This window comes from Dryobates pubescens, chromosome 18 (genome assembly GCF_014839835.1).
Source record: "Dryobates pubescens isolate bDryPub1 chromosome 18, bDryPub1.pri, whole genome shotgun sequence".
In the NCBI taxonomy this organism is placed as follows: domain Eukaryota; kingdom Metazoa; phylum Chordata; class Aves; order Piciformes; family Picidae; genus Dryobates; species Dryobates pubescens.
The window spans coordinates 20,161,005-20,187,026 of NC_071629.1; the positions used below are offsets into that span (position 1 = coordinate 20,161,005).

At 48.9% G+C, this 26,022-nt stretch overlaps 1 protein-coding gene across 3 annotated transcripts; it reads left to right on the top strand.

Moving 5' to 3' along the window:
* Positions 1-7,083: 7,083 nt before the first annotated feature.
* On the top strand, positions 7,084-24,405 carry MOSPD1 (motile sperm domain containing 1). 3 transcript variants are annotated; one of them, XM_054169590.1, is made up of 6 exons: positions 7,084-7,196; positions 13,192-13,448; positions 13,626-13,701; positions 18,475-18,704; positions 21,029-21,190; positions 24,059-24,405. In XM_054169590.1, the coding sequence occupies exons 2-6, from the start codon at positions 13,295-13,297 to the stop codon at positions 24,088-24,090; spliced, it is 654 nt and encodes a 217-aa protein (XP_054025565.1). In that variant the 5' UTR covers positions 7,084-7,196; positions 13,192-13,294; the 3' UTR covers positions 24,091-24,405. The 3 variants fall into 3 exon arrangements, with proteins under 3 accessions (XP_054025565.1, XP_054025567.1, XP_054025566.1); XM_054169592.1 differs by having other exon boundaries at positions 18,475-18,701; XM_054169591.1 differs by lacking the exon at positions 7,084-7,196 and adding an exon at positions 7,583-7,601.
* Positions 24,406-26,022: the final 1,617 nt, after the last annotated feature.

A 26,022-nucleotide genomic window follows, 5' to 3' on the forward strand; every position in this document is an offset into this window, starting at 1 on the left:
CGTCCCCAACTAGATCAAATTGTTCAGAGCCCCTTCCAGCCTGATGCTGAATGTCTCTAGGGATGGGGCCTCCACCATCTCCCTGAGCAACCTGTTAACAGTGTTCCACCACCCTCCTGGTAAAGAGCTTCTTCCTAATGTCCAATCTAAATCTATCCTGTTCTAGTTTCAAACCGTTGTCCCTCATCCTACTGCTCCAAGCCGCTGCAAATCGTCCCTACCCTGCTTTTTGTAGCCCCGATTCAGGTACAGGAACTCTTTCACAGAGCTTCATGCAGCAAAGCAGATGTCAGGAGCTGCCACATGTAGAGCTATAAGGCACCAAGCACAAGGAAGTGAGCCCTGCTACCTGTCTGAAGTGTAATGCAGGCATACTTTGGGCAGAATTCACTCACAGTATCACAGTATCACAGTATAACTAAGGTTGGAAGAGACCTCGAGGATCATCGAGTCCAACCTGTCACCACAGACCTCATGACTAGACCATGGCACCAAGTGCCAGTACACTCAGTGCACTCAGTACAAGATCTGAGAGGGACACCTCTGGTTGCTTGTATCTTACACCAGTTGCCTTCTCAAGAAACAGCATGCATGAATCATAGAATTGTTAGGGTTGGAAGGGTCCTCAAGGATCATCCAGTTCCAACCCCCCTGCCATGGCCAGGGACACCTCACACTACAGCAGGTAGCTCAGAGCCACATCCAGCTTGGCCTTAAAAACCTCCAGGGCTGGGGCTTCTCCCACTTCCCTGGGCATCCTATCCCAGTGCCTCACCAGCCTCATGGTGAAACCTGCCCTTGTTTACATTTAGTATAAAATACAGCTTTAGGCTGTATTTCCCCCAAATCATGTTATCTGCTCTGCAGAAACCATGTCTCTCTAGGGTGCTGTGCTCACCATGTCCATTGGCACAACTTGGAGACCCATTAGCATGGCAGAGGGCTGAGCTAAAGGACTTCTAAGGTGAAACTGGCTTGCCTCCAGCCACTGTGGATCATGGGCAGAGACAGCTTCAACTGCCTTCACTCCTGTATAGGCATGCCCTGGAAGGGATTACACTTTAACAGAGGTCTAGATATTTCCTCAACGGTGCTTTGATATGTGGCTCCCAAGGTCCACATTATTAATCAGAAAAATAAACAATCCAACCTCTGACACACACAACACACACACAGAAAAAACCATCCATGCTAGTCCCCAGTGACAGGCAATGGGAATGCAGCATGCTGCCACTGGAGGGGGGAAGCTGAAAAGCTGCCACATAAGCAAGTCAGGAAAAGCCTTTCACTGGTGAAATAAACTTACAAGAACAGCTTGGACAGCCGAGGTTGAGAACTTCTTGTTTCTGTTGTAAGTCAGAACGTGCATGCTGCTTTAAGGGGGGTGGCTGGAATGCAGGATTTTGGTTCTTTTGATGGGCATTTAAAATAAATTAAAAAAAAAAAATGGAGCCCCTATTGCAAGAGGGATCTGGAGGTGCTGGAAGGTGTCCAGAGAAGGGCCAGGAGGATGAGCAGAGGGCTGGAGCTGCTCTGCTGTGAGGACAGACTGAGGGAGTTGGGGTTGTGCAGTCTGGAGAAGAGAAGGCTCTGAGGTGACCTCATTGTGGCCTTCCAGGATCTGAAGGGGGCTCCAAAAAGGCTGGGGAGGGACTGCTCAGGATCTCAGGTAGTGATAGGACTAGGGGGAATGGAATGAAGCTGGAGGGGGGGAGATTCAGGCTGGAGGTGAGGAGGAAGTTCTTCCCCATGAGAGTGGTGAAGCCCTGGAATGGGTTGTCCAGGGAGGTGGTTGAGGCCCTGTCCCTGGAGGTGTTTAAGCCCAGGCTGGCTGAGGCTCTGGGCAGCCTGATCTAGTGTGGGGTGTCCCTGCCCATGGCAGGGGGGGTTTGGAACTAGATGATCCTTGTGGTCCCTTCCAACCCTGACTGATACTGTGATACTAAATTCAACATATACTTTTAAATAAATTAATTAGAAGGAAAACTCAGTTTTTCCACACAAAGACAGGACAAAACCAGCGCAACATGGGCACAAAGGGAAATGCAGCCACGTCATTTCCTGACTGACCTCAAAGTCAGAAAGGATTCACGTTGCTTTGCCAGCTGTCACTGGAATCATAGAATCACAGAAGGGCTTGAGTTGGGAGGGACCTTAAAGATCCTCTAGACCCAACCCCACTGCCATGGGCACCTCCCACTAGAGCAGGTTGCTCAAGGCCTCATCCAAGCTGATTGCTCAGGGCGGTGGTGGAGTCACCATCCCTGGAGATGGTCCAAGAAACAAGTGGACATGACAGTTTGGGACATGGTTTAATGGCCATGATGGTGTTGGGCTGAGGATTAGACTTGATGATCTCTGAGGTATTTTCTATCCAAAACAATTCTCTGATTCTCAAAAAACCCAAAGCATCTCATTCACTGTTAAGAATTAAATGCACCAAAAGCTAGAGGTAAGACTCTCATACACAAAACCTTCAGGTCTCTGCTGTCTGCATGCAGTCCTCTTCCTATCAGACTTTGTCACAATACAATTTATTCTGTGTTCCTGCCTCAGAATGGGGATTCATGAAAGGATCTTCCCTCACAAAGTGCTTGCAGTCAGCCTCTCCAGCTGTACCAGTGTCACACATGTGCCAATGGGACAGGCATCCTGGGCTAGCACAGAACCCCAGAGCCATGCCCTCTGGATCTAAATGCTACACAATGTCCTTATGCCATGGCAGAGGAAGTGGAACTTTCTGCTCACTGGTAGTGAAAATGACAGGGAGCAGGCATGATGCTGTGTTTCTCACAACTTAAGAAAATCTTCTCCATGACAGACAGGAGTTGAGAGTCTCCCATATAAAGTATTTAAACAGATGGATAATCACCACAGCAACCAAAACCACCACAGAGTCATTCAGGAGCAGCCTCTATCTGCAGACTCCAGTCTCAGGTTTCGTGCTGCAAGGAGGCAATATTTATGTAACAGAAGCCTAGCCAATGCTGGTAGGGAACCCTCAGTGGTTTCTATGGTAGGTAACAAAAAAATCAGAGGACCAAACATTAGCTACAGGAACCAATTTTTTTTCACACCTCAGATCACACCATGCGAGCTGACAAACTTGCTGCAGATCACCTACTGCATCCTGTGTCTCTGCTCCCTTGCATCTGTATTTCTGACTAGTTCTTCCCCCCCATTTTTTTCTTCCCAGCTTCATCAGCATCCCAACAAGGGCTGCAACCTCAGTCTGCCCCTGCCCCCACAAATAATTAATTATTTGGGCAAAATAGAGCAGCCCAAAAGAGGAGAAAGTGAAAGAAATCATTATTATGACCTAGAAAGTTTTGACCAGATGATCCTTGAGGTCCCTGCCAACCTGGCATTCTATGAGTCTGTGAAAGAACAGAACAGAACAGAACAGAACAGAACAGAACAGAACAGAATAGAATAGAATAGAATAGAATTAACCAGGTTGAAAGAGAGCTTCAAGATCATCATGTCCAACCTATCATCCAACACTATCTGATCAACTAAACCATGGACTGAGGAAAACAGAGAAAACTTAGAATCATAGAATCAACCAGGTTGGAAGAGACCTTCAAGATCATCCAGTCCAACCTATCCCCCAGCCCTATCCAATCAACTAGGCCATGGCACTAAGTGCCTCATCCAAGCTTTTCTTGAAGATCTCCAGGGACACTGACTCCACCACCTCCCTGGGCAGCACATTCCAATGGCAAATAATTCTCTCTGTGAAGAACTTCTTGCTGATATCCAGCCTGAACCTCCCCTGGCACCACTTGAGACTGTGTCCCCTTGTTCTGTCACATGGCAGTGGTCTCCATCTCCCACATCACAGAAGAGCAGTCTAATCACAGTACATGACATGTGGGCACACTCACAGACATCCTGGCAGTGATTTTTTTCACCCCCCTAAAGCACTGAGCCTTGCTGGCAAGGCAGTGAGAGGAACAGTAGGGCTGTGCCAAGCCAGGCTTAGTGCATGCCCCAAACCAAATTGCTCAGCACCATTGAGTTTACCAATCACAGAATGACAGAATCATAGATTGGTTTGGTTGGAAAAGACCTCTAAGATCATTGATCCAACCATCAACCAAACACCATCATGGCCATTAGACCATGTCCCCAAGTGCCATGTCCACACACTTTTTGAACACCTCCAGGGATGGGGACTCCACCACCTCCCTGGGCAGCCTGTGCCAATCCCTGACCACTCTTGCAGCAAAGACATTTTTCATGATATCCAAACTAAACCTCTCCTGGTGCAACTTGAGGCCATTTCCTCTTGTCCTATCACCTGACACTACAGAGAAGAGACCAACCCCCACCTCACTCCAACCTCCTTTCAGGGAGTTGTACAGAGCAACGAGGTCTCCCCTCAGCCTCCTCTACTCCAGCCTGAACAACCTCAGTTCCCTCAGCTGTTCCTCACCAGCCCTGTTCTCCAGACCCTTCCCCAGGTTCTGTGGGCCTGCTCCAGCCCCTCAATGTCCTTCTGGGAGTGAGTGGCCCCACAAGCAGGTCTGTACATTTTTTGCATATATCAGTGCTGGTTAAATACTGCTGGCAGAGGAATACCTTTAATAATGTCTGGGGTAAGTCTGCAATATTGCAGAATTACTGTCAGAGATGTGGGGTTTGTGCTTTCTGAAGCGTCAGGCACTAACAACAAGGACAACAGAGCACTGACTCCTGCTGGTATCCATACAAGTTTTCACATTAATTGGAGTTAACACCAGGCTTTTAAACAAACAAAATAACTGAGAAGCAAGCTGCAGCAAGAGATGGGTGGCAGAAGGAGGAGGCCAGCACCACTGCTGGTTTTCAGCAGGTGGGCTGTGGATATACGCATTAAATGCGTGAGAGACAAACCAAAGCTGAATTCTGAGTAACTCATGAAGGGAGACCTAAAACCTGCTTTTAGAGATCCTGAAAGCCCTTGTAAATCAGCTGGATGAAAATACCAACGTGGCTAATGTGTGTCCTTTTTCAGACATGTGGAACAGGCTGCCCAAGGAGGTGGTGGAGACACCATCCCTGGGGATGGTTCAAGAATAGTGTGGCCAGCAGGAGCAGAGAAGTCATTGTGTCCCTGTACTCAGCACTGGTTAGGCCACACCTTGAGTCCTGTGTCCAGTTCTGGGCCCCTCAATTTAAGAAGGACATTGAGACACTTGAGACTCTTGAACGTGTCCAGAGAAGGGCAACAAGGCTGGGGAGAGGCCTTGAGTACAGCCCCACGAGGAGAGGCTGAGGGAGCTGGGGTTGCTTAGCCTGGAGAAGAGGAGGCTCAGGGGAGACCTTCTTGCTCTCTACAACTACCTGAAGGGAGGTTGTAGCCAGATGGAGGTTGGTCTCTTCTCCCAGGCAACCACAGAATCACCGAATCACCAAGGTTGGAAGAGACGTCAAAGATCATCAAGTCCAACCTGTCACCACAGACCTCATGACTACTAAACCATGGTAACAAGTGCCACATCCAATCCCCTCTTGAACACCTCCAGGGATGGTGACTGCACCACCTCCCTGGGTAGCACATTCCAATGGCGAACAACTCTCTCAGTTAAGAACTTTCTCCTCACCTCCAGCCTAGTCTTCCCCTGGTACAGCTTGAGACTGTGTCCTCTTGTTCTGGTGCTGCTTGCCTGGGAGAAGAGACCAACCCCCCTCCTAGCTACAACCTCCCTTCAGGGAGTTGTAGAGAGCAAGAAGGTCTCCCCTGAGCCTCCTCTTCTGCAGGCTAAGCAACCCCAGCTCCCTCAGCCTCTCACCACAGGGCTGAGCTCCAGACTCCTCCCCAGCCTCATTGCCCTTCTCTGGACACTTCTTAAATATCCTTCTTAAACTGAGGGGCCCAGAACTGGACACAGTACTCAAGGTGTAGCATTGCAACAAGATGGGTGCTAAAAGACACATCTTGGTCAAGCTGCTAAATGGAAAAATTTGAAAAAAAAAAATAAATTAGTGTCTTCCACGATTTTAAATTAATAAAACCACTATATTCCTTCATGTCCTGGGTTGTTTCATGACACTGTTGTGAAATGCTAATGGCTGCTGTGCTTATTTCACCATCCAAGTGCATTCATTTTACCGGTGGGTCAAGTCTGGTAATGGGTAAAGGATTTTCCAAGCCTGCTGACTGGATGGCTCAATAGAAGTCTTAAATATTCACCCAGCTTACCCCCACAAAGCTTTTTGCTGCACCAGTAACCTTAAAAAGTTGGGGGTGCTCTTAGGTGGCAACTACACTGCTGCGTTTTTAATCATGCGAGGCTTAAAAACCCAAGGAAAAGAGGCAAGAAAACACCATAGCATAAAATGAGCTAAAGTTGACCAATAGTTTGATTTAATAAATACACGGTAAGTAAACAAGAGGAATATGGAACAAAGGTAACAGGAACCGAGTTTGCAGAGCCAACGCGCCCCATCGGAGCCGTGCTGCTATACGATTAGAGGCGCATCGCTGTCTGTTCCCAGTTCTGTGCTCAGGCAGGTGAGGCAGGCTGACCCTTCCTGCCCCACGGTCTGTAAACCAAATCCGAACGGCTGCAGCCCCACAGCCCAAGGGAGCTTGAAGCCGGACCGGCATGGCCCCAAGTGACCAGCAGCGAGAGCCCTGAGAGGAGGCCAGGAGCCCATTCTGGGGTGGGTCAGAACTCAAAAACCGTTAGATGAGGTAAATTAATTACAAACAAAAACTTCCCATAGGAAAGGAGAGCCAGGCCAGCTGCATCCCGCCCCGCTTCCCACCACTAGGGCCTCCCTCTTCTGCAGCCCGGAAAGCACACCCATGGCGCCGGCGTTCCCTGGGGCCGGGCCGGCGCTGCGCTGCAGGCCGGGGGTCAGGCGCCTGCCATCCCCCCGCGAGCAAGCAGCCGACGAACAAGGACACAGAGCCTAAGACATACACCGGCAGCCCCCCGCCGCCCGGCCCAGGCCGGGCCTGGCCGAGCCGAGCCGACATGGCGCCGGGGCGGGCGCAGGCGGAGGCGTGCCCAGGGCAGGGCGGGGCGGGAGGGGGCGGGGCGCCGCCCCGCTCGCGATGGCTGGCGCCGGCAGGGGGAGGCCGCCGCCATCCCGGCAGCCATAGCGACGACGCTACCTGCAGTGACGGGAGCAGGCGGGGGGCGGGGGGGGCGGCGGCGGACAAAGGGGGCGCCGCCGAGCCCGCACCCAGCGGCCCCGGAGGGGTGAGTGAGTTCGGGGCGAGGGACACAGCGCGACATCTCCGGGATGGGGCGCAGGGGGGAGAGGGAGGAGCGACAGCTCTCCCCCCTCTCCCCTTCCCCCGGGCAGTTAGCTGGGCCTGGGCGGTGAGGGGCCGTGACAGGCCGGGCCTCCTTTCCCCTTCAGCAGGGAGCGCGGGGCTTGTCTTCCGGCGCCGGTAGTTCTGGCCGTGCCGGCTCGGGTGGGGAGCGCTGGCGGACCGTGGTGCCCGCGGCTCTTCCCTTCGGCAGGGCCGTGAGGCGGAGCGGGGCGGCGGCCGCGCTCCAAGGCCCCCGGCAGCTCGGCGCCGCCTTGCCCGGTTGGGCCCCTCTCACCCGCGGGGTTTCCCGGCGGGGAGCGGAGAGCCGGAGCCGAGCAGGCCCGAGGGGGTGAGTGTGGGCTGGCTGCCGGTGAGGCCGAGGCTCGCTGGCAGCGGCTCCGAGGTGTCGGAGGGGAAGCCGTGCAGGACGGCGGAGCTGCCGGCTGCGGTATCGTCACTGGCAGGGCGCAGGCTGTGGGGAGAGGCCGTTAGAGCGCAGATGCCTCAGTCTTTATCTCTGCTGCAGGTTGTTGGAGAACAAAGAGGATCAATTAAGTGTGTGCAGTTATTGCCGCGGCTCTGCCTGCAGTAGGTGCGCTTTGGAGAGTCAAACTGCGCTGCCTTCCCCCCCGTAGCTCTTTGAGGAAAGAGTGTTTTCCTCCGTTAATCTGTGGCATCTTGGCATTCGAGCCGAGTATTTATTCGAACCTGCCCTGAGACAGGGGGAAAGGCCACGTAGCACTAATGAACACCACACACGATTTAAAACCAGCCTGTTTGGTGCGTTAAACACGACCTGAAATTGAGACAATCGAAACTAAAGCAGATGTGCCCTTGAAAGCCTTCCACGGGTTTCTTCGGAAGTGTGTGGGAGAATGGATCAAAAGCGATGCACAGCTGTCATTTCATTTTCCCTTGCTTTTGCATGTCTCTTAAGTTGCATTTGAGTGGAGTTTTTTTTGTGGCCGTCACCTTTTCAGCATTTGAAAAATAAAAGGGGGGGGGGGGGAGGGAAGTGGTCGTAATAAATTTTGCTGTCGGTATCAGCACGATTTATGTGTGTTGTAGTCATCCGCGCTAATAGGTAACACTCAGACTAATTTTACAGCATCCTGGAGACAGTTATTAATTCCATTTCTCGTCAGCCTGTGAAGAGGTAAACAGTAGCATTATTTTGGCCCGGGCTTTGCCGAGTATCAGAGCAGTTCTGCCAGTTTAAAGGTGACTATCCACCTACTTAAACACTTTGCCAAATGTGTGCCTTCGTAGGTTAGCAAACCGAGGTGAGGTTAACCAACTTGCTCAAGGTCATGGAGTGTCAGTGACAGAGTTAGCAGCAGTGGAATGCAGCCATCCTGGCTGCTGGGCTCCGGGCTCTGAGCGTTGGTGACTCTCCCCAATAATTGCCGGTAGTTCAAACATTGGCTTGCGCAAGTGCACGTTGAGGCCTTCAAAAACTTCGGGAGAAACAAAATGCTGCTAGATCTGCCTCGGATAGTGTGCTGTGTTTACGTGGAGCTTCAAGGACTCGCTCAGCTTTGGCAGGAGAGGGAGTTTTGAAGAAGACTCGGCGGTTTGTTTTGTAAATACGCTCTCAAAAGGCATCAGTGCGTTGCCTGTGCGCTGTAGAAAGGCTTATTGTGTAGATTCAGGGGGGGAGGCTGTGAAATGCATCAAAACCAGATTACATTGTAATCAGCCAGTTTTTAACAGGGAAAAAAGGTGGAGATTAGAACTGTAAAGAGCTTATTTCTGAATAAAGTGTTTACTGGGTGACATTCTATAGAGTTATTTGCAGTCGTTAGGAGGGGGGGAAAAAAACCACCCCAACAAACGTCCTCGGAAGCCCGTGGTGATGGGGCTGTTGGCAGTTAAAAGGGGAACAAAAAACTTCCTCCCTTGATTTATTTTCTCAGCAGATACTTGTTAAGTGAAAACAAATCACAATTGGTGGTGTTGCTGACCCTAGGGAGAAGTTAACGTTTCGCTTTGTGGGTGTTTTTCTTCTCTCTGTCGAGTTTAATTTCCAAAGGAAGGGATTTCAAAGGAAACGCTGGCAGATCCGTGCTATTGTGACACCAGCAGTATATATTTAGTAACTTCAGGGAGGAAAGATCCTTATTGTGCTAAAAAAAAAAATAATATAACATGTAGCAGTGACAATTGTTTGTCCGGATTTCAAAGAGCCCTGGAAGGCGAGCTGGCGTTGCTCAGGTGTCACACTTCGGCCTGTGTCCTGTTCTGAGCCTTGCATTTGGCACATCCTGCCCCTGCGGGGAGTCTCGCTGGCAGAACAAGGAGAAGCCCATCTGTGCAGTGTGGGTCATGGAGCTCAGACCACAGGGCTTGGGTTTGTAGCGTTTCTGACTGCTTTTAACGTTGTGCAAATAAATCTCGGTGACCGTTGACCACAAAATTCAAAGGTGGTGGTGGTGGCGGTAAGAATCTGCTGTGCTGTGGCAGGCAAGTGTCCTTTCAGTGGTTGGCCCAGGTGTGCTGACCCAGCAGTGTGCCCAGGTGGCCAAGAAGGCAAAGGGGAGCCTGGTGTGCCTCAGGAATAGCTGGGTCAGCAGGAGTAGAGGAGTTTGTCCCCTCAGACTCAGCACTGGTGAGGCCACGCCTTGAATACTGGTTTCAGTTTTGGGTCTGCAGTATAATAGAGACATTGAGGTGCTGGAATGAGTCAAGAGCAGGGCAAGGAAGCTGGTGAAGGATCTGGATAACAGGTGTGGTGAGGAGCAGCTGTGGGTACTGCAGTTGTTTAGCCTGGACGAAAGAAGGCTGAGGGGAGACCTCCTCACTCTCCACAACTCCTTGAAAGGAGGTTGGGGTGAGGTGGGTGTTGGTCTCTTCTGGCAAGTCACAACTTGTAGGACAAGAGGAAATGGCATCAAGTTACACCAGGGAAGATTTAGGCTGGACATTAGGAAAAACCTCTACACTGAAGGGGTTCTCAAAAGACTGGAACAGGCTGCCCAGGGAAGTGGTTGAATCCCTGTTGCTGAATGTATTTACAACCCATCTGGATATGGTGTAATAGTGGCCCTGGCAGAGTTAGATAATGGTTGGACTTGATGATCTTAAAGGTCTTTTCCAACCTTAGTGATTCTGAAGGCAGGCTGCTGAGCCTTGTTCTGACCATCAGTGCTACTTTAGGGTTGAGCTGTGCAGAAGTCTGATGGCACAGCCTTCCTCTCTAAAAGCCCTTACAGTTTCTTGTTGATGTATGCAATATGATGGGTCAATACTAAGCCATCAAATCTCCCCAGGAGATCTGTCATTTATAATGCAGGCTTTGGGAAAAGTACTTTTAGTGATGCCACTTGGTGAGATGAGGTGAGTAACAAGCCAAAATGATGATCTCAAAAAAGGACACTGGTTGCTTGCTTGCTTAGAAACCCAGACATTTATCTTCTGAATGACACTGCTGGGTCAGCAAACGTGTCTGCTATAGGACTGGGTTTGCCAGGCTTTCCTTTTGCTGGTTTGAGTGGTAACTTCTCATCCAGCCAAGTTAAATAAAAGGAAGCAATCCCAGGATAGACTTTAGAAAAGATTGCTGCCTTTCCTCCTGCAACTTGTGGAGTCCTGGGAAGTTTGTGAATTGTGTTTTCAATGGCTGCACGAGAAAAACGAGCTGGTTAGGAGGCTTAGTGATCCATACCTCCAATAATGTTGGGATCTGCGGGGTTTGGGACACCTGAACTCAGCTGCTAGCTGAGCAGAGGACACTGAAATTGTGGTGTGATGGCAGGTATCAGAATAAAACACATGGAGTGTTCACATAAACGAAAGCACCAAAATGATCTTAATTATTATAAATGTATATCTTTTTTTCATGTAGCCACTTAAAAATACCAAGCAGTAGCTCACAACTGGTTATATGGTTTAAAGCATTTCTTAGGGGGAAGAAAACCACCCTTTTGTAGCTTTCAAAGATTGCTTTTATTGCTGCCACACATAATGGATGTAGTACAGGTATGTGTGAGAAGCAAAGATTGTCCCATGTGCGTGCTGCATACTACATTGAACTCACTTTTGGGGGTGTGGAACCCAAATTCATAACCTGCTGCCTATGAGAAGTTTCAAAACGACGACTTTCGTACTCCTGCAAGCTGGCATTTAAAAACGTTAGCTCTTCATATTGCCTCAGTATGTCTGTCTGGAGCAATGAATCTCACTTAGCAATAGCACATAAAGTTGTTCCAGAAACGCTGCTCACACTTGCCGCACAAAGCGATTCCAGAGTTTGTTAATCCTTCTGCAACCAAAGGGCTTCACCAAACTTCTGAGAGGCACCAGGAGCCTGAATTGCCACTGACAGAGCTATTTCTTTTTCTGGACTCTGCTTAATAAGGTAGCAGAACATCAGCTTGGAACACTGTCATTGGGGATTTGTTTTCAGAATATTATTAGTAGCATTTCAGTGCAGTGGAAACAAACCTGTGCTCTGAAAGGAAACTGGATCTTGGGGAAGGGCACTCCAGTAAAAGCTGGGAGTTTAAATTCTACGGGGATGATGTGCTGCTTTAAAACAGCAGTGCACTTTAAACCCTCGTCTGTGAATAAGAATCAGAGCCTGCAACTCTGAAGGTATGACAGGTACACTCTAGTAAACACCTAAACTGGTGTCATGTTACAAGCAGGAAACACCTAAGCTTGTGTCATGTTTCAGGTATCTGGTGCTTGGAAATGTGAATGTTCAGAATGCAGAAACGGGCATTGAGTTCTGATTGTTCATAACACCGGGGCCACTCACTGCTGCAAAGTTCACAAACTACCTTGCTTAAGGTGCAGGCAAACGGGAGAGCAGCTGAAATGGCCCTTGTTTCACAGAGCTTCATGGGAAGTGGAAATGACAGCCAAGGAGTCAGGAGGAACTCCTTGTTCTTTTAACGTTTTCTACTGCAGAAGGAAGTTAAGCCTGGGAGGACACCTTCGGTTTGATAATTAACCTGTAGGAGATACGGTCACACGTGATGTTCTTGGGGGAAAATAGCTGCGTAGCTGTTTCACTTTGCTCTGGCTGGAGTGTGTCAAGTCAGTGGTATGTGTGCTGAGGGGCCTGGCCTTCGTTTTCTCTCATGAATTACATTTGGGATTGTTGCTTGGTGGGGTCATGGGTTCTGGTTTTAGTTCAGGAATGCCACTCAAAATAAAACCAAACCAGGGAGGGGTGGCAGAGGGGAGAACAGCAAGGTTACACTTGGGGTTAGAGACAGCAGTGGCAGGTTGGAATCAAAGAGTCAGTCCCAAGTCTGTTTGGTGTTCTGCATGCCAGTTATTTTTCAGCTCGTTGCCTGTGAGTGCCAAGCAGTCGTTGAGTCCAAGCAAGGCGTGAAGGTGTTCCCCATTCTTTGGTTCTGAATCTCAGGGGTTTGACATACCTCAGCGCCTACCTGAGCGGATGCCTGCCGCCTCATACCTCATCCAGGAAGCTCACCTGCCTAACACAGTGACTCCTGCTGTCTTATGTCCTTGTGTTTCCTCCTCTCTGCTCTGTTTTTTCTCACGTGGTGGTGTCCTGAGGCAAGGGCGGGCTACCTTTTTCGGTGGTGGTGTTTGGCTGGTGTTGCAAAGGCTCTAGTGTGGAGTGGGACCCCACAGTACTGCTGTGATACACTGGAGAAGTGCTTATCCATGTATTTGATAGCTGGTTGTTCAACAGATGGAAACCCCCATGCAGGTATTATTTCTTCCCCCCCATTTCTGTGTTTTTAAGGGAACTTAAGTAAAAGCAGATCCCTAACCAAGCATTGTATTGATGTTTTTTCACACCTATGTTGTCTGCCTCGGTTTGGTATGGACTTATGGAAATAATCTTCTTGCCTTTTCTCTCTCTTTTTGTTTGTTTTTCCTTTTTTTGTTTGGTTTGTTTTGTTTTCCCTGTTTTTTGTTCCCTCCCCTCCCCTTTTTTTCTCTCTTTCCTTCCCTTTTAGAATTGCCAAAATGCTTTGGGATTCTTAAGCGATTCAAAAGCTGAAGTCTCTGAGGATACAAAGTCGTAAGAGCCCAAGAAGCAGCAAGGAGGACTCAGTGCCAATGCAGCAACAAAAAAGACAGCCAGAGTTAGTGGAAGGAAATCTTCCTGTTTTTGTTTTTCCTACAGAACTTATATTTTATGCAGATGACCAGTCAACACACAAGCAGGTGTTGACTCTATATAACCCCTATGAGTTTGCCTTAAAATTCAAAGGTGGGTTCCTTAGGTTAAGTTCTATTTAAGGGGTAGTTGGTGATCTTTGGATCCACTTATGACTCGTGTAACAACATGTGTGTGTTACAAAACCAAACTCTTTGCTTGTGTCTGTTGATGGAGCTGGTGAGGTGTTCCTTCCTGCTTTTGTTACCACTGCTGTCCTTTGCCTTGCAGTTCTTTGTACAACTCCAAATAAATATGCGGTGGTTGATGCTACAGGTGCAGTGAAGCCTCAGTGCTGTGTTGATATGTAAGTAAAAGCTGGGTGGTTGGGTGTGGGTTTTTTTTCTGATGTACAACACTGTATTGCCTTGATTTCTTATTTAAGAGGTGGTAAAGGGCAGCATAGATATGAGGAAGAAGCTCTTTGGAGTGAGGTGGGGTGAGACGCTGCCCGGGGAGGTCATGGAGGTGTTCAGGGCGAGGTTGGATGAGGCCTTGAGCAACCTGGTGTAGTGGAAGGTGTCCCTGCTAATGCCAGAAGGGTTGGAACTAGATGATCTTCAGGGTGCCCAATCATGAACCCATGAATATATGTATAAGCTGTGTGAAAATGCAATGTTTTGCTCATCTCCCATATTCTTGTGGCCATCTGGTCTTTGCTGTTCTTTCACTCAAGGGCAGAGGATTACAATGTCAGAGGAACTCTTTAATTTTCTTCATCAGGCATAACTGAAATGCTAGTAAATTCATCCTGTAGTACAGTTTGTAAACCAGCAGTGAGAGCAATATGAGACTCCTCTGAGCACTTTTTTTTGTTAGAAATAACAAGGAAAGCAAGACCTCCCAGGACTGAGAGTCCTGCATGAGAAATACTTTGCAGATTGGCAAAGCAAAAATGTTTGCAGTTCTGCTGAGCACACTTTCCTGGGCTGTTTTTCATGCAGCTACTTTTGCCTGCCTTTCATCCCAACCACATCTTATTTGGAGATCTCAGTCTCCCCTTTACTTGTTTGGGGTTTTTTTTTTTTTCCCTGTCTGGTCCCAGCCCAATAACAGAGGAAATTAATAAAGTGACCAAAATGATGTGTCAGTTCTGTAGGCTGCTGTCATTCAAAGTAGAATAGATGCATAAGCTAAAGTAGACCAGCTCTTTTCATCTTCCATGTTGTTTCTGTGTTGATGTACAGCTGGAACTAAAGAAAGCAGGAAGTACTTAAAAGAGCAGGCTGGGCTTCCTGAATAGAAATTTGAAACACCACCTGCAGTCTCTGGCTGACAAATGGTCATACAGTAGAAAAAAAACAACCCACAAACCTTGTTAGATCATAGTATCAGTCAGGGTTGGAAGGGAGCACAAGGATTATCTAGTTCCAACCCCCCTGCCATGGGCAGGGACACCCCACACTAGATCAGGCTGGCCAGAGCCTCATCCAGCCTGGGCTTAAACACCTTCAGGGATGGGGCCCCAACCACCTCCCTGGACAACCCATTCCAGGGCTTCACCACTCTCATGGGGAAGAACTTCCTCCTCACCTCCAGCCTGGATCTCCCCACCTCCAGCTTCATTCCATTCCTCCTAGTCCTATCACTCCCTGAGATCCTGAGCAGTCCCTCCCCAGCCTTTTTGGAGCCCCCTTCAGATACTGGAAGGCCACAATTAGGTCACCTTGGAGCCTTCTTTTCTCCAGACTGAACATAAAGAAGATAGAAGAAGATAAAATAGATAAAGCAGATGAACAGTCTCTCTTCCTTAGGTGTAATGAGGAAAACTCAAAAGTCTCACTAAATAGAAAGGAAGTCTTCAAACATGGAACTGAAATGGAAGGAAGCAGGTCAGAAGATAGCAGTGTCTCAGGGAGCTGTTGGCAGACATTTACACAGGCTTCATTATTTTTGGTTAACCCTAAACAAATGGGGTGTGTGTGTGTTATGAAATAAAGGGGAGGTTTAGGCTGGAGGTTAGGAGGAAGTTCTACACAGAGAGAGTGATTGCCCTTTGGAATGGGCTGCCTGGGGAGGTGGTGGAGTCACCATCCCTGGAGGTGTTCAGGAGGAGACTTGATACTTGGTGCCATGGTTTAGTTGATTAGGTGGTGTTGGGTGATAGGTTGGACTGGATGATCTTGAGGGTCTCTTCCAGCCTGGTTTATTCTATTCTAATGTGCCATATGCAGGATCCCAGGGGAGTTGTTCTGTGCAGCACAAACCCCATCCAGTTCCAATGGTTGCTGTCTGAGGGGCAGTGTTTACTGCTAGGATATGAGCAGTACTATGCAAGTATGGCCATTTGCCAGATAAACAGATATTCTACAGAGCTTCCAATTATGCAATGGCCTCTAAAAGGAAACAGGAGAATGTATCTGTTTATAAGGGTCTGCAGAAAACATCTCTCTGCTTGGCAGCAGATGCATGTTCTCACAGCACAGTGTTATGTAAAGATTCTGTTTAGGTTGGTACTACCATGGCACTAAAAGTGGCAACAAAGTTGTGAAAGGAAGGAATAAGTGTTGAATTTGCTCTCCTAATATGCTGAGGGTTGTATGAGTTAGGATTGCTGGGGGGGGGAGGAGAAAGCCTTTTGTTTCAGTGAAGGCAGTTGCCCAGCCAACACTCAGCTTGCTGAAAGCCTGTCACAAACACACTCTTCTGCCTCTACAGTGATGTAAAACTACATACATTCCTGCAGCCCTCTTGCTTAGGGGAGGACAGTCTGGTTCCTTGTTGAATGCTCTACTCAGTCCAGATACCAGTTACAAGCACTGGCTGGAGAAGAGAAGGCTCCAGGGGGACCTTAGAGCAGCCTTCCAGTACATTAAGGGGGCCACAAGAAAGCTGGGGAGGGACTTTTTACAAAGAGCATGTGGTGATAAGACAATGATGGCTTTGAGCTGGAATAAGGTAGACTTAGACTAGAGATTAGGAAGGAATTCTTTAGAGTGAGGGTGAGGAGGCACTGGAACAGGTTGCTCTGGGAGTCTGTGGATGCCACCTCTCTGGAGGCATTCTAGGCCAGGTTGACTGAGGCCTTAAGCAAGCTGGGCTGGTGGGAGGTGTCCCTACCCATGGCAGAGGGGTTGGAACTGGATGATCTTTAAGGTCCCTTCTAACCCAAACTATCCTGTGAGTCTGTGTGCTAGTGATGGGAGATACAGTGCTTTTCAATGAAGGCTGAAGCACAAAAACCTGGCTCTTGCAGCAATTTGGTGTACATGTCATGAAAAAACAACAAACAAAAATAGCTTTCTGGAAGCATTTTTAAGACTTCTGTTCTATGTTTCTGAGGGCAAAAGCGTTTATTGATCTCTCAGGAGGTGGCAGCCTTCCCAAGGCCAAATCACTTACATGGGGGTATTTTTATCTTTACAATCTAAAATGGCCTTGCACACACCCCCCAAACCCCAACCAAAACCACCCCAAAACCCAACCAACCAAATAAAGTTTTCCACTTGGGGGGGAAAAATAACTCAAATCCATGTTAACCCAAAGAGCTGATAGGAGATTCAAAACCTGAATGTGACTTTTTAATGCTAGAGAAGTATCTTCATAATGAATCATAACTGCAGAGAGGAGGCAGTTGAGCAGAGCACTGCTTGGAGCTCTGTTGTTGCCTTTGATCACTGTTATTTTAAACCTCTGCCTTTTCTAGGTCCCACATAGACACTTTTTTTTGCCCATGAAATGCCCTGAAACTAGAAAGAATGCAGCAGCTGTCTCACTGCTGGAAGCCACCTTGGTCAGTGTGTTTAAAACAGCAGAGCAGGAGTGGCTGCTGGACAGGGAGGGGAAGGTTTACCAAGAGAATAACTGACTCAAGCTGGAACTCAGAGGATATTTCTGCACTGCAATCTGAGATCTGATTGCAGCTTGTGCTGCTGCACCCAGCACAGCCCCTGGGAGCTGCTGAGGTATCTGCAGCAGCCTGCATTTCGGTGCAGGCTGTGAAACGTGCTCAAGGCAGCTAGATTGATGACAGCACAAAGCTCTGCCATTGATACCCAGGTTTACCCACTGAAAAAGAGGTGAGGAATGTTTGGAGACACACAGCTGCCATTTTTACTGCACAGCTGTCACTTTTTTTACTGCACTGTTACATGCTCTTGAGGCTAGGCTTCTGGTTTGGAAAATCCCTCTGCATCTAGCTGCCTGCTGTACATAAAGGGAATGAGTTTTGCTCCTGAGCAAGTACAGCTCAAAGCTTTGAGCCTGCTTTCCTCAGACCCCTAGAATTTTGCCATCACCTCTCCAAGTGTTAGCAGCCCTGCCTTCCCTGCCTTCCCTGCCTTCCCTGCCTTCCCTGCCTTCCCTGCCTTCCCTGCCTTCCCTGCCTTCCCTGCCTTCCCCCCCCATACCTTTTAAAATCAGCATCAAACAACTTTGACAGAGAAAGTATCTTTCAGATAATTGATGTTTCATGCACATTGGCAGCTAGGCCTCAGATGGAGGCCAAGGTGTACTTAAGTGGGAAGAGCAGATTTAGACTGGATGTTAGGAAGGGGTTCTTTACTATAAGGGTGGTGAAACACCCTCAGGAACAGGTTGCCCAGGAAGGTGGTTGGGGCCCCATCCCTGTAGATACTCAAGGGGAGGCTTGGCAGGGCTCTGGGCAACCTGCTCTAGTTGAGGATGTTCCTGCTGACTGTAGGTGGGGTTGGACTGGATGGCCTTTGGAGCTCCCTTCCAACCCAGCCCACTCTAGGCTTCTATACTGGAACAGGATGCCCTGGGAGGTCATGAATGCCCCCTCCCTGGAAGTGTTCAAGGCTGGGGTGGACAGGGCCTTAAGCAACCTGGTCTAGTAGGAGAACTAGATGATCTTCAAGGTCCTTTCCAACCCATTCTATGAATTGCCTCTTCTTTTTGGCCAGCCAGTAAATCATCTGTACTCGGGAACCAGAGCGAACAGAAGGGATGGTGGGAAGTGAAGGCAGGATGAAATCTTGGAGAGCTGTGGGTGCTGGAAGAGGTAGCAGGGATCTGGCCTATTGCAGTGTGTCTTTGTGGGAGGGATGTGGGCTGTAATTGCCCAGGAGACAGGCTTCTGCTGAGTTCCCCTGACTGAAAAGGGTGCTTCCCTCTGCAGCGTGATCCGTCACAGAGATGTCCGGGCCGCTTACTATGGTGTGATAGATAAATTCCGCCTGCAAGTGTCTGAGCAGAGCCAGAGGAAAGCACTGGGGAAAAAGGAGATCATTGCTACTCTACTTCCATCTGCAAAGGAGCAAGAGCAACAAAAAGAAGAGGAGGAGAAACGAATAAAAGAACACCTGGCTGAAAGTGTCTTTTTTGATCAGTCTTTGTGTCAACCAGGTAGTTGAAATCTTTTACCCCTCCTGTCTTCTGAATCGGTTATGAATAGCTCACTGGGGTAAATTCAAAAGCAGTTCTTCTCATTTACCTCTAAGGTTGGGTTTATGACTGGCAGATGACAGTGGCCAAGAACCCAGGCTATGGCTGCTCTGCTTACGAGGCACTTGGTGCCATGGTTTAGTTGATTAGATAGTGGTGGGTGGTAGGTTGGACTTGATGATCTCAAAGGTCTTCCCCAACCTGGTTAATTCTGTATTCTGCTGCCTTGATTAATCAAGCCCATGGTTTAGATGATTGGCTGGTGTTAGGTTGGACTTGATGATCTCAAAGGTCTTTCCCAACCTGGTTAATTCTGTATTCTGCTGGCTTGATTAATCAAGCCCATGGTTCAGTAGATTGGATGGTGTTGGGTGGTAGGTTGGACTTGATGATCTCAAAGGTCTTTCCCAACCTGGTTAATCAAGCCAGCAGCATATAGAATACATAATTAATCAAGCCCATGGTTTAGTTGATTAGATGGTGTTGGGTGATAGGCTGGACTTGATGATCTCAAAGGTCTTTCCCAACCTGCTTAATTCTGTATTCTATATGCTGCTGGCTCGATTAACCAAGCCCCTTTGCTGCCCCACGTTTGCATCTCAGCCCTCAGAGAGTCCATTTTCTGTTCCCCTGGTGCAGAAGTTGTGGTGCAGCCCATGGGAATTTGCCTGCAGAAGGATGGTAGGGTGTTTTTTCCCCTTGGGCTCTCTCAGAACATATGCCCCTCCTGAGTTTGTTCCAAAGCCTTAATCCTCCATTTCCGGAGGAGCAGGAAGTACTGCCAGAACGTCTTCTGAAGTGCTCCTTTGTCTGCCTCACAAACACAGAGAAGCTCCCTGGCTAGCAGAAAACTCTGCATGCTTTATAGGTGAGGAAGTGAATCAACAGTCTTGGGGCAAAACCTGGCCCAAAAGGGGCAGGGGGAGATAGAAAAAGTATCAAGTTGTGCCGGATCTAAATCTAAACCACCTCTCGACTTGGCAGCCTACCTTCTTGTTCCTTCCATTGGTTCACACTCCCAATATTCTTGTCACTGCTTCATTTTTCATGACAAGAGCAAACATCAGTTCTAGAAAACAGCTGAATTTGCTTGAGTGTTCCTCCTGTTCAACCCCAACTGTTTGACTGTTCAGTTTGTTGGCTGGTGAAACACCTTTCACTGGAAACCCCTTCAAGACAGTTATTAGTAGGGTGCCTGGTTAAAGCAAATGCAGGGGGGTGCCTGGCTCCACAGAACTAAATGTTGCTTGTGGTAGCTGTTCCAGTGGAGGAGTTTTGCACCATCCTGGACAGCCTGTCTTCATCCAAGTGCTATTTCTCTGCTTAGAAAAAGCCTTGGTGACTCCATTCTGTTGCTTGCTTGCACAGCAGCTCCAGTCTTTGCCCTCTAACCTGCAACCTAGACATTCCAGGCTCCTGGAATTGCAACAGGGCACACGTTGCTAGTCACTGAGGATAGAAGGGCTTGATGAAAACTTTGGCTGGTTTCCAGCAAGCCTTGAGAATTTGGTGAGAGGGATTCACTGAAGATGTTAGCAGCCCTTTGAAAGATTACACAACTGTGCCTTTGAGGGGGTTCCAGCTGTTCCACTGCAGCACAATAAAGCATATGAGGGAAGAGTTCAGCTCTAGTTTGTGTGCCCTTGTGCTGGGGATATTGCCCTGTTCACTTTCACAGCCTTTAGAGGAAGATTCAAATCTTACTGATTCTTGGTTTGTTTGGGGATTTTTTTTTTTGCTGGCAACTGGTTCTGCCAGGTGCAGCCCCTAATGAAAGAAGGGGAACTGAGCTGGCCCAGGAATCTCTGCTTGTCCTGTAGCCAAGTTTTGTTCTGGAGGGGGAAGCAGTTCTCTGCCTGCGCAGCTCTTCTGGGCGCTCTTTCCTAAGCGAGTGCTAATTGCTGCAGGCACACAGCAGGGAGCAGAGTCGGGACGCACGGTGAAGCCTCAGGCACTGCTTCCTCATCCAGCTGTGAGGAGTTTGTGTTTGTGTGTACAGCTCCTGGGGCTGGCAGGCTCTGTCCCTCCAGACGGAGTCGGGGTGGGGGTGGGGAGGGGTTTGGGAAGCCGTGTGAAAACAAGTTCCAGCGTCAGCACGAGGAGCAGCTTGCTTCTCTCCGGAAGGCAGACAGTTTAGAAGGGTGGGTTGAAAAGTTGATTTCCAACCCTTCCAAACTCCAAAGGGGCAAAGACGACCTCAGGGTGTTGCAGCTGTGGTGTACTGCAGAGCCTGGAAGGCTGCTGTGGGTTGGCCGTTCCTCACCGCTGGCTTCTCTCTTGTGTTTCAGAAAACAGAACTGCCTCGTCGGGACCTAGTTTACTAACAGTCTTCCTAGGAATAGTGTGTGTTGCAGCACTAATGCTACCTACATTGGGGGAAATGGAATCCCTGGTGCCTCTCTACCTCCATTTAAGCGTGAATCAAAAGTTAGTAGCTGCTTATGTTTTAGGTAAGTAGCTGGGATGGGGTAAACGCCTTCCTGCAGCTCCTCTGCTGTTGAGAAGCTTCTCCTTTCTCTGCCAGTGGCTTCAGACCGAGCATCACCTTACAGCTCTGGTTTGCATCTCTGCTTACATTTCACTTGCAGCCATCATAGCTGTTCTGTGTGTTTTAGGTCAGATTCCAGTTGATACTTACCATAGACAGGCCTCAGCGTGCTAATTCCACCTTCATTTGATGGCCAGCCAAGGGCAGTCATCTGCCAGCAAAACTGAATGGAATGTGCTGTTTCTTATGCTTTTGTTGCAGAACCTCAGTCTCTGCTGTTATTCCATTGCCCTCTCCATCTGGTCTGAAAGGCTCCATTCACTGCCTTCTTGATAAGCAGTTGAAATGTGTAGAAGTCAGTTGTTGCAAAGCCTTCCTGAGAACCCACCACCATCCCCACTTCTTCCTGAGTTGGAGCTTGCTGCTAGGTTAGGAGGCAGAGTGAAGTTGCTCATTTCACTAGCTGTGACTCTTTTACCATAGCTATTTCAGATTTGAAGAGCAGTCCCACTGAAACTCAGCTCTCCTGTCCCACCTGGCAGAAATAGGAGGATTTAGAGGAAGCAAGCTAGGCAGATTCAAACTGAGAGCTAGAGGTGAGGGTAGTGATGGGGAAAGATGCAGGTTCTTGATGGTTAATGCACACCCTCAGCTGCCTGACTCGTGCAGTCTGCTGAAGTGGGTTCAAAACCCACTTGTTGCTCTTCACCTGAGCTGATGGGGATGTACTTAGAGATCAGGAGCTTGCAGTAATCCCAGCTTTGGGTTTATCTCTAGTTTTGAAATTTACTCCAGTCCCTGCTGGGAACTACTGTAGTAAACCATCTGACTTCATACAGCTGCAGCAGCTGAACCTAGTTCTAGATTCACTTTGAAGTTCTTGCAGAGCTTGATTCCTTTGGGAGCAGTGGTTTTAGTTTTCATGGAAAGATTCTTCTGTGTGCAGCTCTTGCTGGTGCAGAAAGCTGACTGCTCTTTGGAGGATGAAAACCACTTTCTTCCACACCAAAGTCCAAGTGGATTGTTTGGCAAGGGAGGCCAATGCCACACCAGCTGGGCTGTACAACATTTGGGAAGCATTTGCTTGACAGAAAGTCCCTGCACAAGTGGGGTAGGCTGTCCTGCAGCACCTTCCAGAAGCCTCTGTTGTGGCTCTGTGATGGTGTAGGGAGTCCAAGGCCTGCAGGAGTTGTGCTGGGACTGATTGCCAAGGCTAATACAGACCTGAAGAAATAGCTGAACTCTAATTCCTCCTTAATGGCTAAATTGCTTATCTAATGTAAGGCAGCAGTGCAGCTCTCTTCTGTCATGCTTCTAGCTTCATGAAGTAGATCATTAAATCAGGATAGTAAAATAGCCTCAGAAATGTCTTTATCCATGGTGAGATCTGCAGGCTTCAGCTGAGCTCTCTGCAGTGAAAGCCTGCTGCACTAGCATCATCTGAGCCTGCAAGAAAGGAAGGTTGCCTAAGAGCTGGGAAATTTCTGTTCTGATGCTAGGTGAGGTTGGAATTCAGGGAGCCCTGATGTGGTTTCCACCCCCACTACTCCCCTTTGCCTCATGCAATCCAACTCACAGCTAAAATCTTGCAGGTTTGTGTTTTTTTCCTCTACCAGCACATAATTAAAGTGAACTTTTCAGTGTGTCATTGAGTGGGTTTATTAGCCCCACATTTCCTCCTTTCATCTGCTTTTAATTGGGTTTTAACCTCTGACAGAGCTCTGCATTATTATTGTTTTGCCTCTTCCCTCCCCCTTTAAAGGTCACAACAGAGAGGCTGTAGGAAGCTCCCCCTGCAGACTGACAAGGAAACTTAACATCTTTGTCTGGAATTAGTCTTTGATCAGTTACTCTGCACAGGAGCAGGAGCAAAAATGTCTTGGAGCCTTCAGCTAAGCTGCCTTAACTTGATGATCCAGCATTTGGCTTAGGCTGCCCATCACTAGCCCCCCTCCCTGGTATCTTGGCTTGTCTGCCAGTGTTACACTGCCCTCAGGCAAAATCTCAGGTCTGCCTGTAGTGAGATGAATCACTGCCTGGAGCATCTGTAGCTCCTTTGGCATGTAGTTGCTAGGGACACTGCACTTCAGGGGCCTTTGTTTGACAGTTGCTTGGGGTGCATCAAGAGAAGTGTGGCCAGCAGCTCTAGGGGAGACCACGCCTGCAATACTGTGTCCAGTCTGGGGCTCCCCAGTTCAGGAGAGACAGGGAGCTGCTGGAGAGAATCCAATGGAGAGCTGAGAGGATGATTGGGGAACATGAACATCCCTCCTGTGAGGGAAGGCTGAGAGACCTGGGGCTGTTTAGTCTGGAGAAGAGAAGGCTGAGGGGGGATCTGAGGGGTGGGGGTCAAGATGAAGGTGCCAGGCTCTCTTCTCTGGGGGCCAGTGATAGGACAAGAAACAGTGGGCACAAGCTGGAGTCCAGGAAGTTCCACCTCAACATGAGGAAAAACTTCATTCCTGGGAGAGTGCTGGAGCCCTGGAGCAGGCTGCCCAGGGAGGTGGTGGAGTCTCCTGCTCTGGAGACTTTCAACACCCACCTGGGTGAGTTCCTGTGTGCCCTGCCCTGCGTGACCCCGCTTTGGCAGGGGGGTTGGACTCGGTGATCTCTGGAGGTCCCTTCCAACCCCTAACATTCTATGACTCAGATTCTATGCCTACATCAAAACTGGGAGCCATACTTCTACCATTTTAAGCTAAGTGCTTCCCTAAATCCCTTCTCCCTGTATCCCTAACTCCCTTCTGTGTGTATTTGTGCCGGGGGCAGGCGGCGGCCGTGCTTCCTGTGACGAAGCGAAAGCATTCAGTTCTCCCTTCTTCTCTTGCAGGTCTCATCACCATGGTTATTTTGAGAACATGAGCAATGAGTTTAATAGGATGTCCAACACCTTACTGTATATTCACACCATGAATGTGGACTGCCTTTTCCTCCCATTTGGCTCACTAAGATGCTAGCAAAGCCCCTTGCAGTGATTCGAGATCCCTTCAGAAGTGTAATATATTTTAACTCTGTACAATAAAGACTCAAAGCACTTGGGCAGGTGCTTCTGTAACAAGACAGCTCTGACATGGCTCAGTGATACCTGTGAACATAATTTGGGGTGGGGGGGGAAAAACCCAAACCCACCTTTTCTATCTACACCTACTGTATAAAAACCCCACAGACAGAAACCAAAACAAACCAACGCCGAGAGACTCCTTACTAAAGCAACATTTGTTACTTTTAGCCTATGTTCCCCATCAGTGTGTGCTCACTCTAAAAGCCAGACTGTCTCCTCTACGAGCTGTTTGCTTGGTGGTTGTACAGGCTTGAGGCTGGTGCCTAACACTGCTGGCTCCAGCCCAGGAGGAGAATCCTCGCTCTCTGGGGAAGAAAATTACCAGCTCCAGCGGCGCAGCCATGAAATAAACCATGAGTTTGAGGTGAAGAAGTCATTCTCTCCACTTCCTTCCTTCCTCTCCTTACCAGCCTGGTGTTGAGTGCTGGGTTTCTTACCTGGGGGAAGAATTAACTTCTGCAACAGCCCTTTTGTATCACGGTTGTGGACAATAAAAGCGAGTCCTGTAGTCAGAGCCTTTCGTTCCTCAGGGCTGCGTGCAGGTCCGCAGAGGGCAGCAGCTTGCAAGGCAGACCCTCGAAGGGTTCTCTTGTCCAGGGCCACCTGCAGGCACCGGCCACACCTGCGACTCCATCAAGGCTGCCCAGGACCACAGCAAGTCATCTCGAATGTCTCGAAGGATGGGGCCTCAACCACACCCCTGGGCAACCTGTTCCAGTGTTTTCCCACCCTAACTGTGCAGAACTTCCTCCTGCTGTCCAGCCTAAATCTGCCCTCCACATGCAATCCACACCTCTACACATGCAGTGTGGGAGCTAAGCAGCATTGGCAGCAGGTGAGCTCCCCACTGCACACTGACATTTCAGCCTTCCCCCCACCACCACCACCTTTAGAGCCCACATTATAGCACCAAAGGAATTCCTCTACCCCATCCCTTCCCTGCCCCAGCTAAGATGGGGGATTTCTTTTGTATCAGTCCTGCTCAAATCCCACTTTTCTATTCATTAAACATTTATCCTGGTTCATAGAACAAGTGTTTCCCTTCATTTGGCAGCTCAGTGGGGAGGAGTCCAGCTGAACACCCTTCCTGCTGCAGGGCTGCTCTTGGCTGTGCTTGATGCATACACAGAAACCCCCTTGGTGTCTAAGAAGTCTCTATAATTAATATGCTCTGATCTGTATGCAAATCATCCTGGGAATTAAAACTTCCTTTCTCCCTGCATGTTATGGGTCACTTTTCTGCTGATGCATGGAAATAACAAGAGAAAGGAGGAAGATGCCAGTGAGAGAGAGGTTGGATTTGAATTGTTAATCACTGTACTTTCTATTTTATTTTCCTAATACAAGGAAGCCTTTAAGTGGCAATAAAATGTTGCTTCAGTTTGGTTCTCAGAAGGGCTGGGGTGGTGGATGTTGCTTCAGTTTGGTTCTCAGAAGGACTGGGGTGGTGGATGTTGCTTCAGTTTGGTTCTCAGAAGGGCTGGGGTGGTGGATGTTGCTTCAGTTTGGTTCTCAGAAGGGCTGGGGTGGTGTCATCAGGTATCAGGGGACAGAGGAAAGTCAAACATGAATTCATGTTCATTCCAACCCCAAACCAACACCAAAAGTAAAGCTAGCAGGGTGGTTTGAGAAGGCTGTGTTGCAGAGCCTGTGCTGCAGACAGCCTGCTTGCCTTCCAGTGCTCTCCCTGCCACTGCACAGCTGCACCCTTGGAGCTTCACTGTTCTGAGTTC

Excerpts from the sequence above, each read along its gene's own strand:
- MOSPD1 (XM_054169590.1), top strand. The coding sequence starts at position 13,295 with ATGCAGCAACAAAAAAGACAGCCAGAGTTAGTGGAAGGAAATCTTCCT. Across the intron at positions 13,702-18,474 it reads CCTCAGTGCTGTGTTGATAT|CGTGATCCGTCACAGAGATG; the intron begins GTAAGTAAAAGC and ends TTCCCTCTGCAG. Across the intron at positions 21,191-24,058 it reads AGTAGCTGCTTATGTTTTAG|GTCTCATCACCATGGTTATT; the intron begins GTAAGTAGCTGG and ends CTTCTCTTGCAG.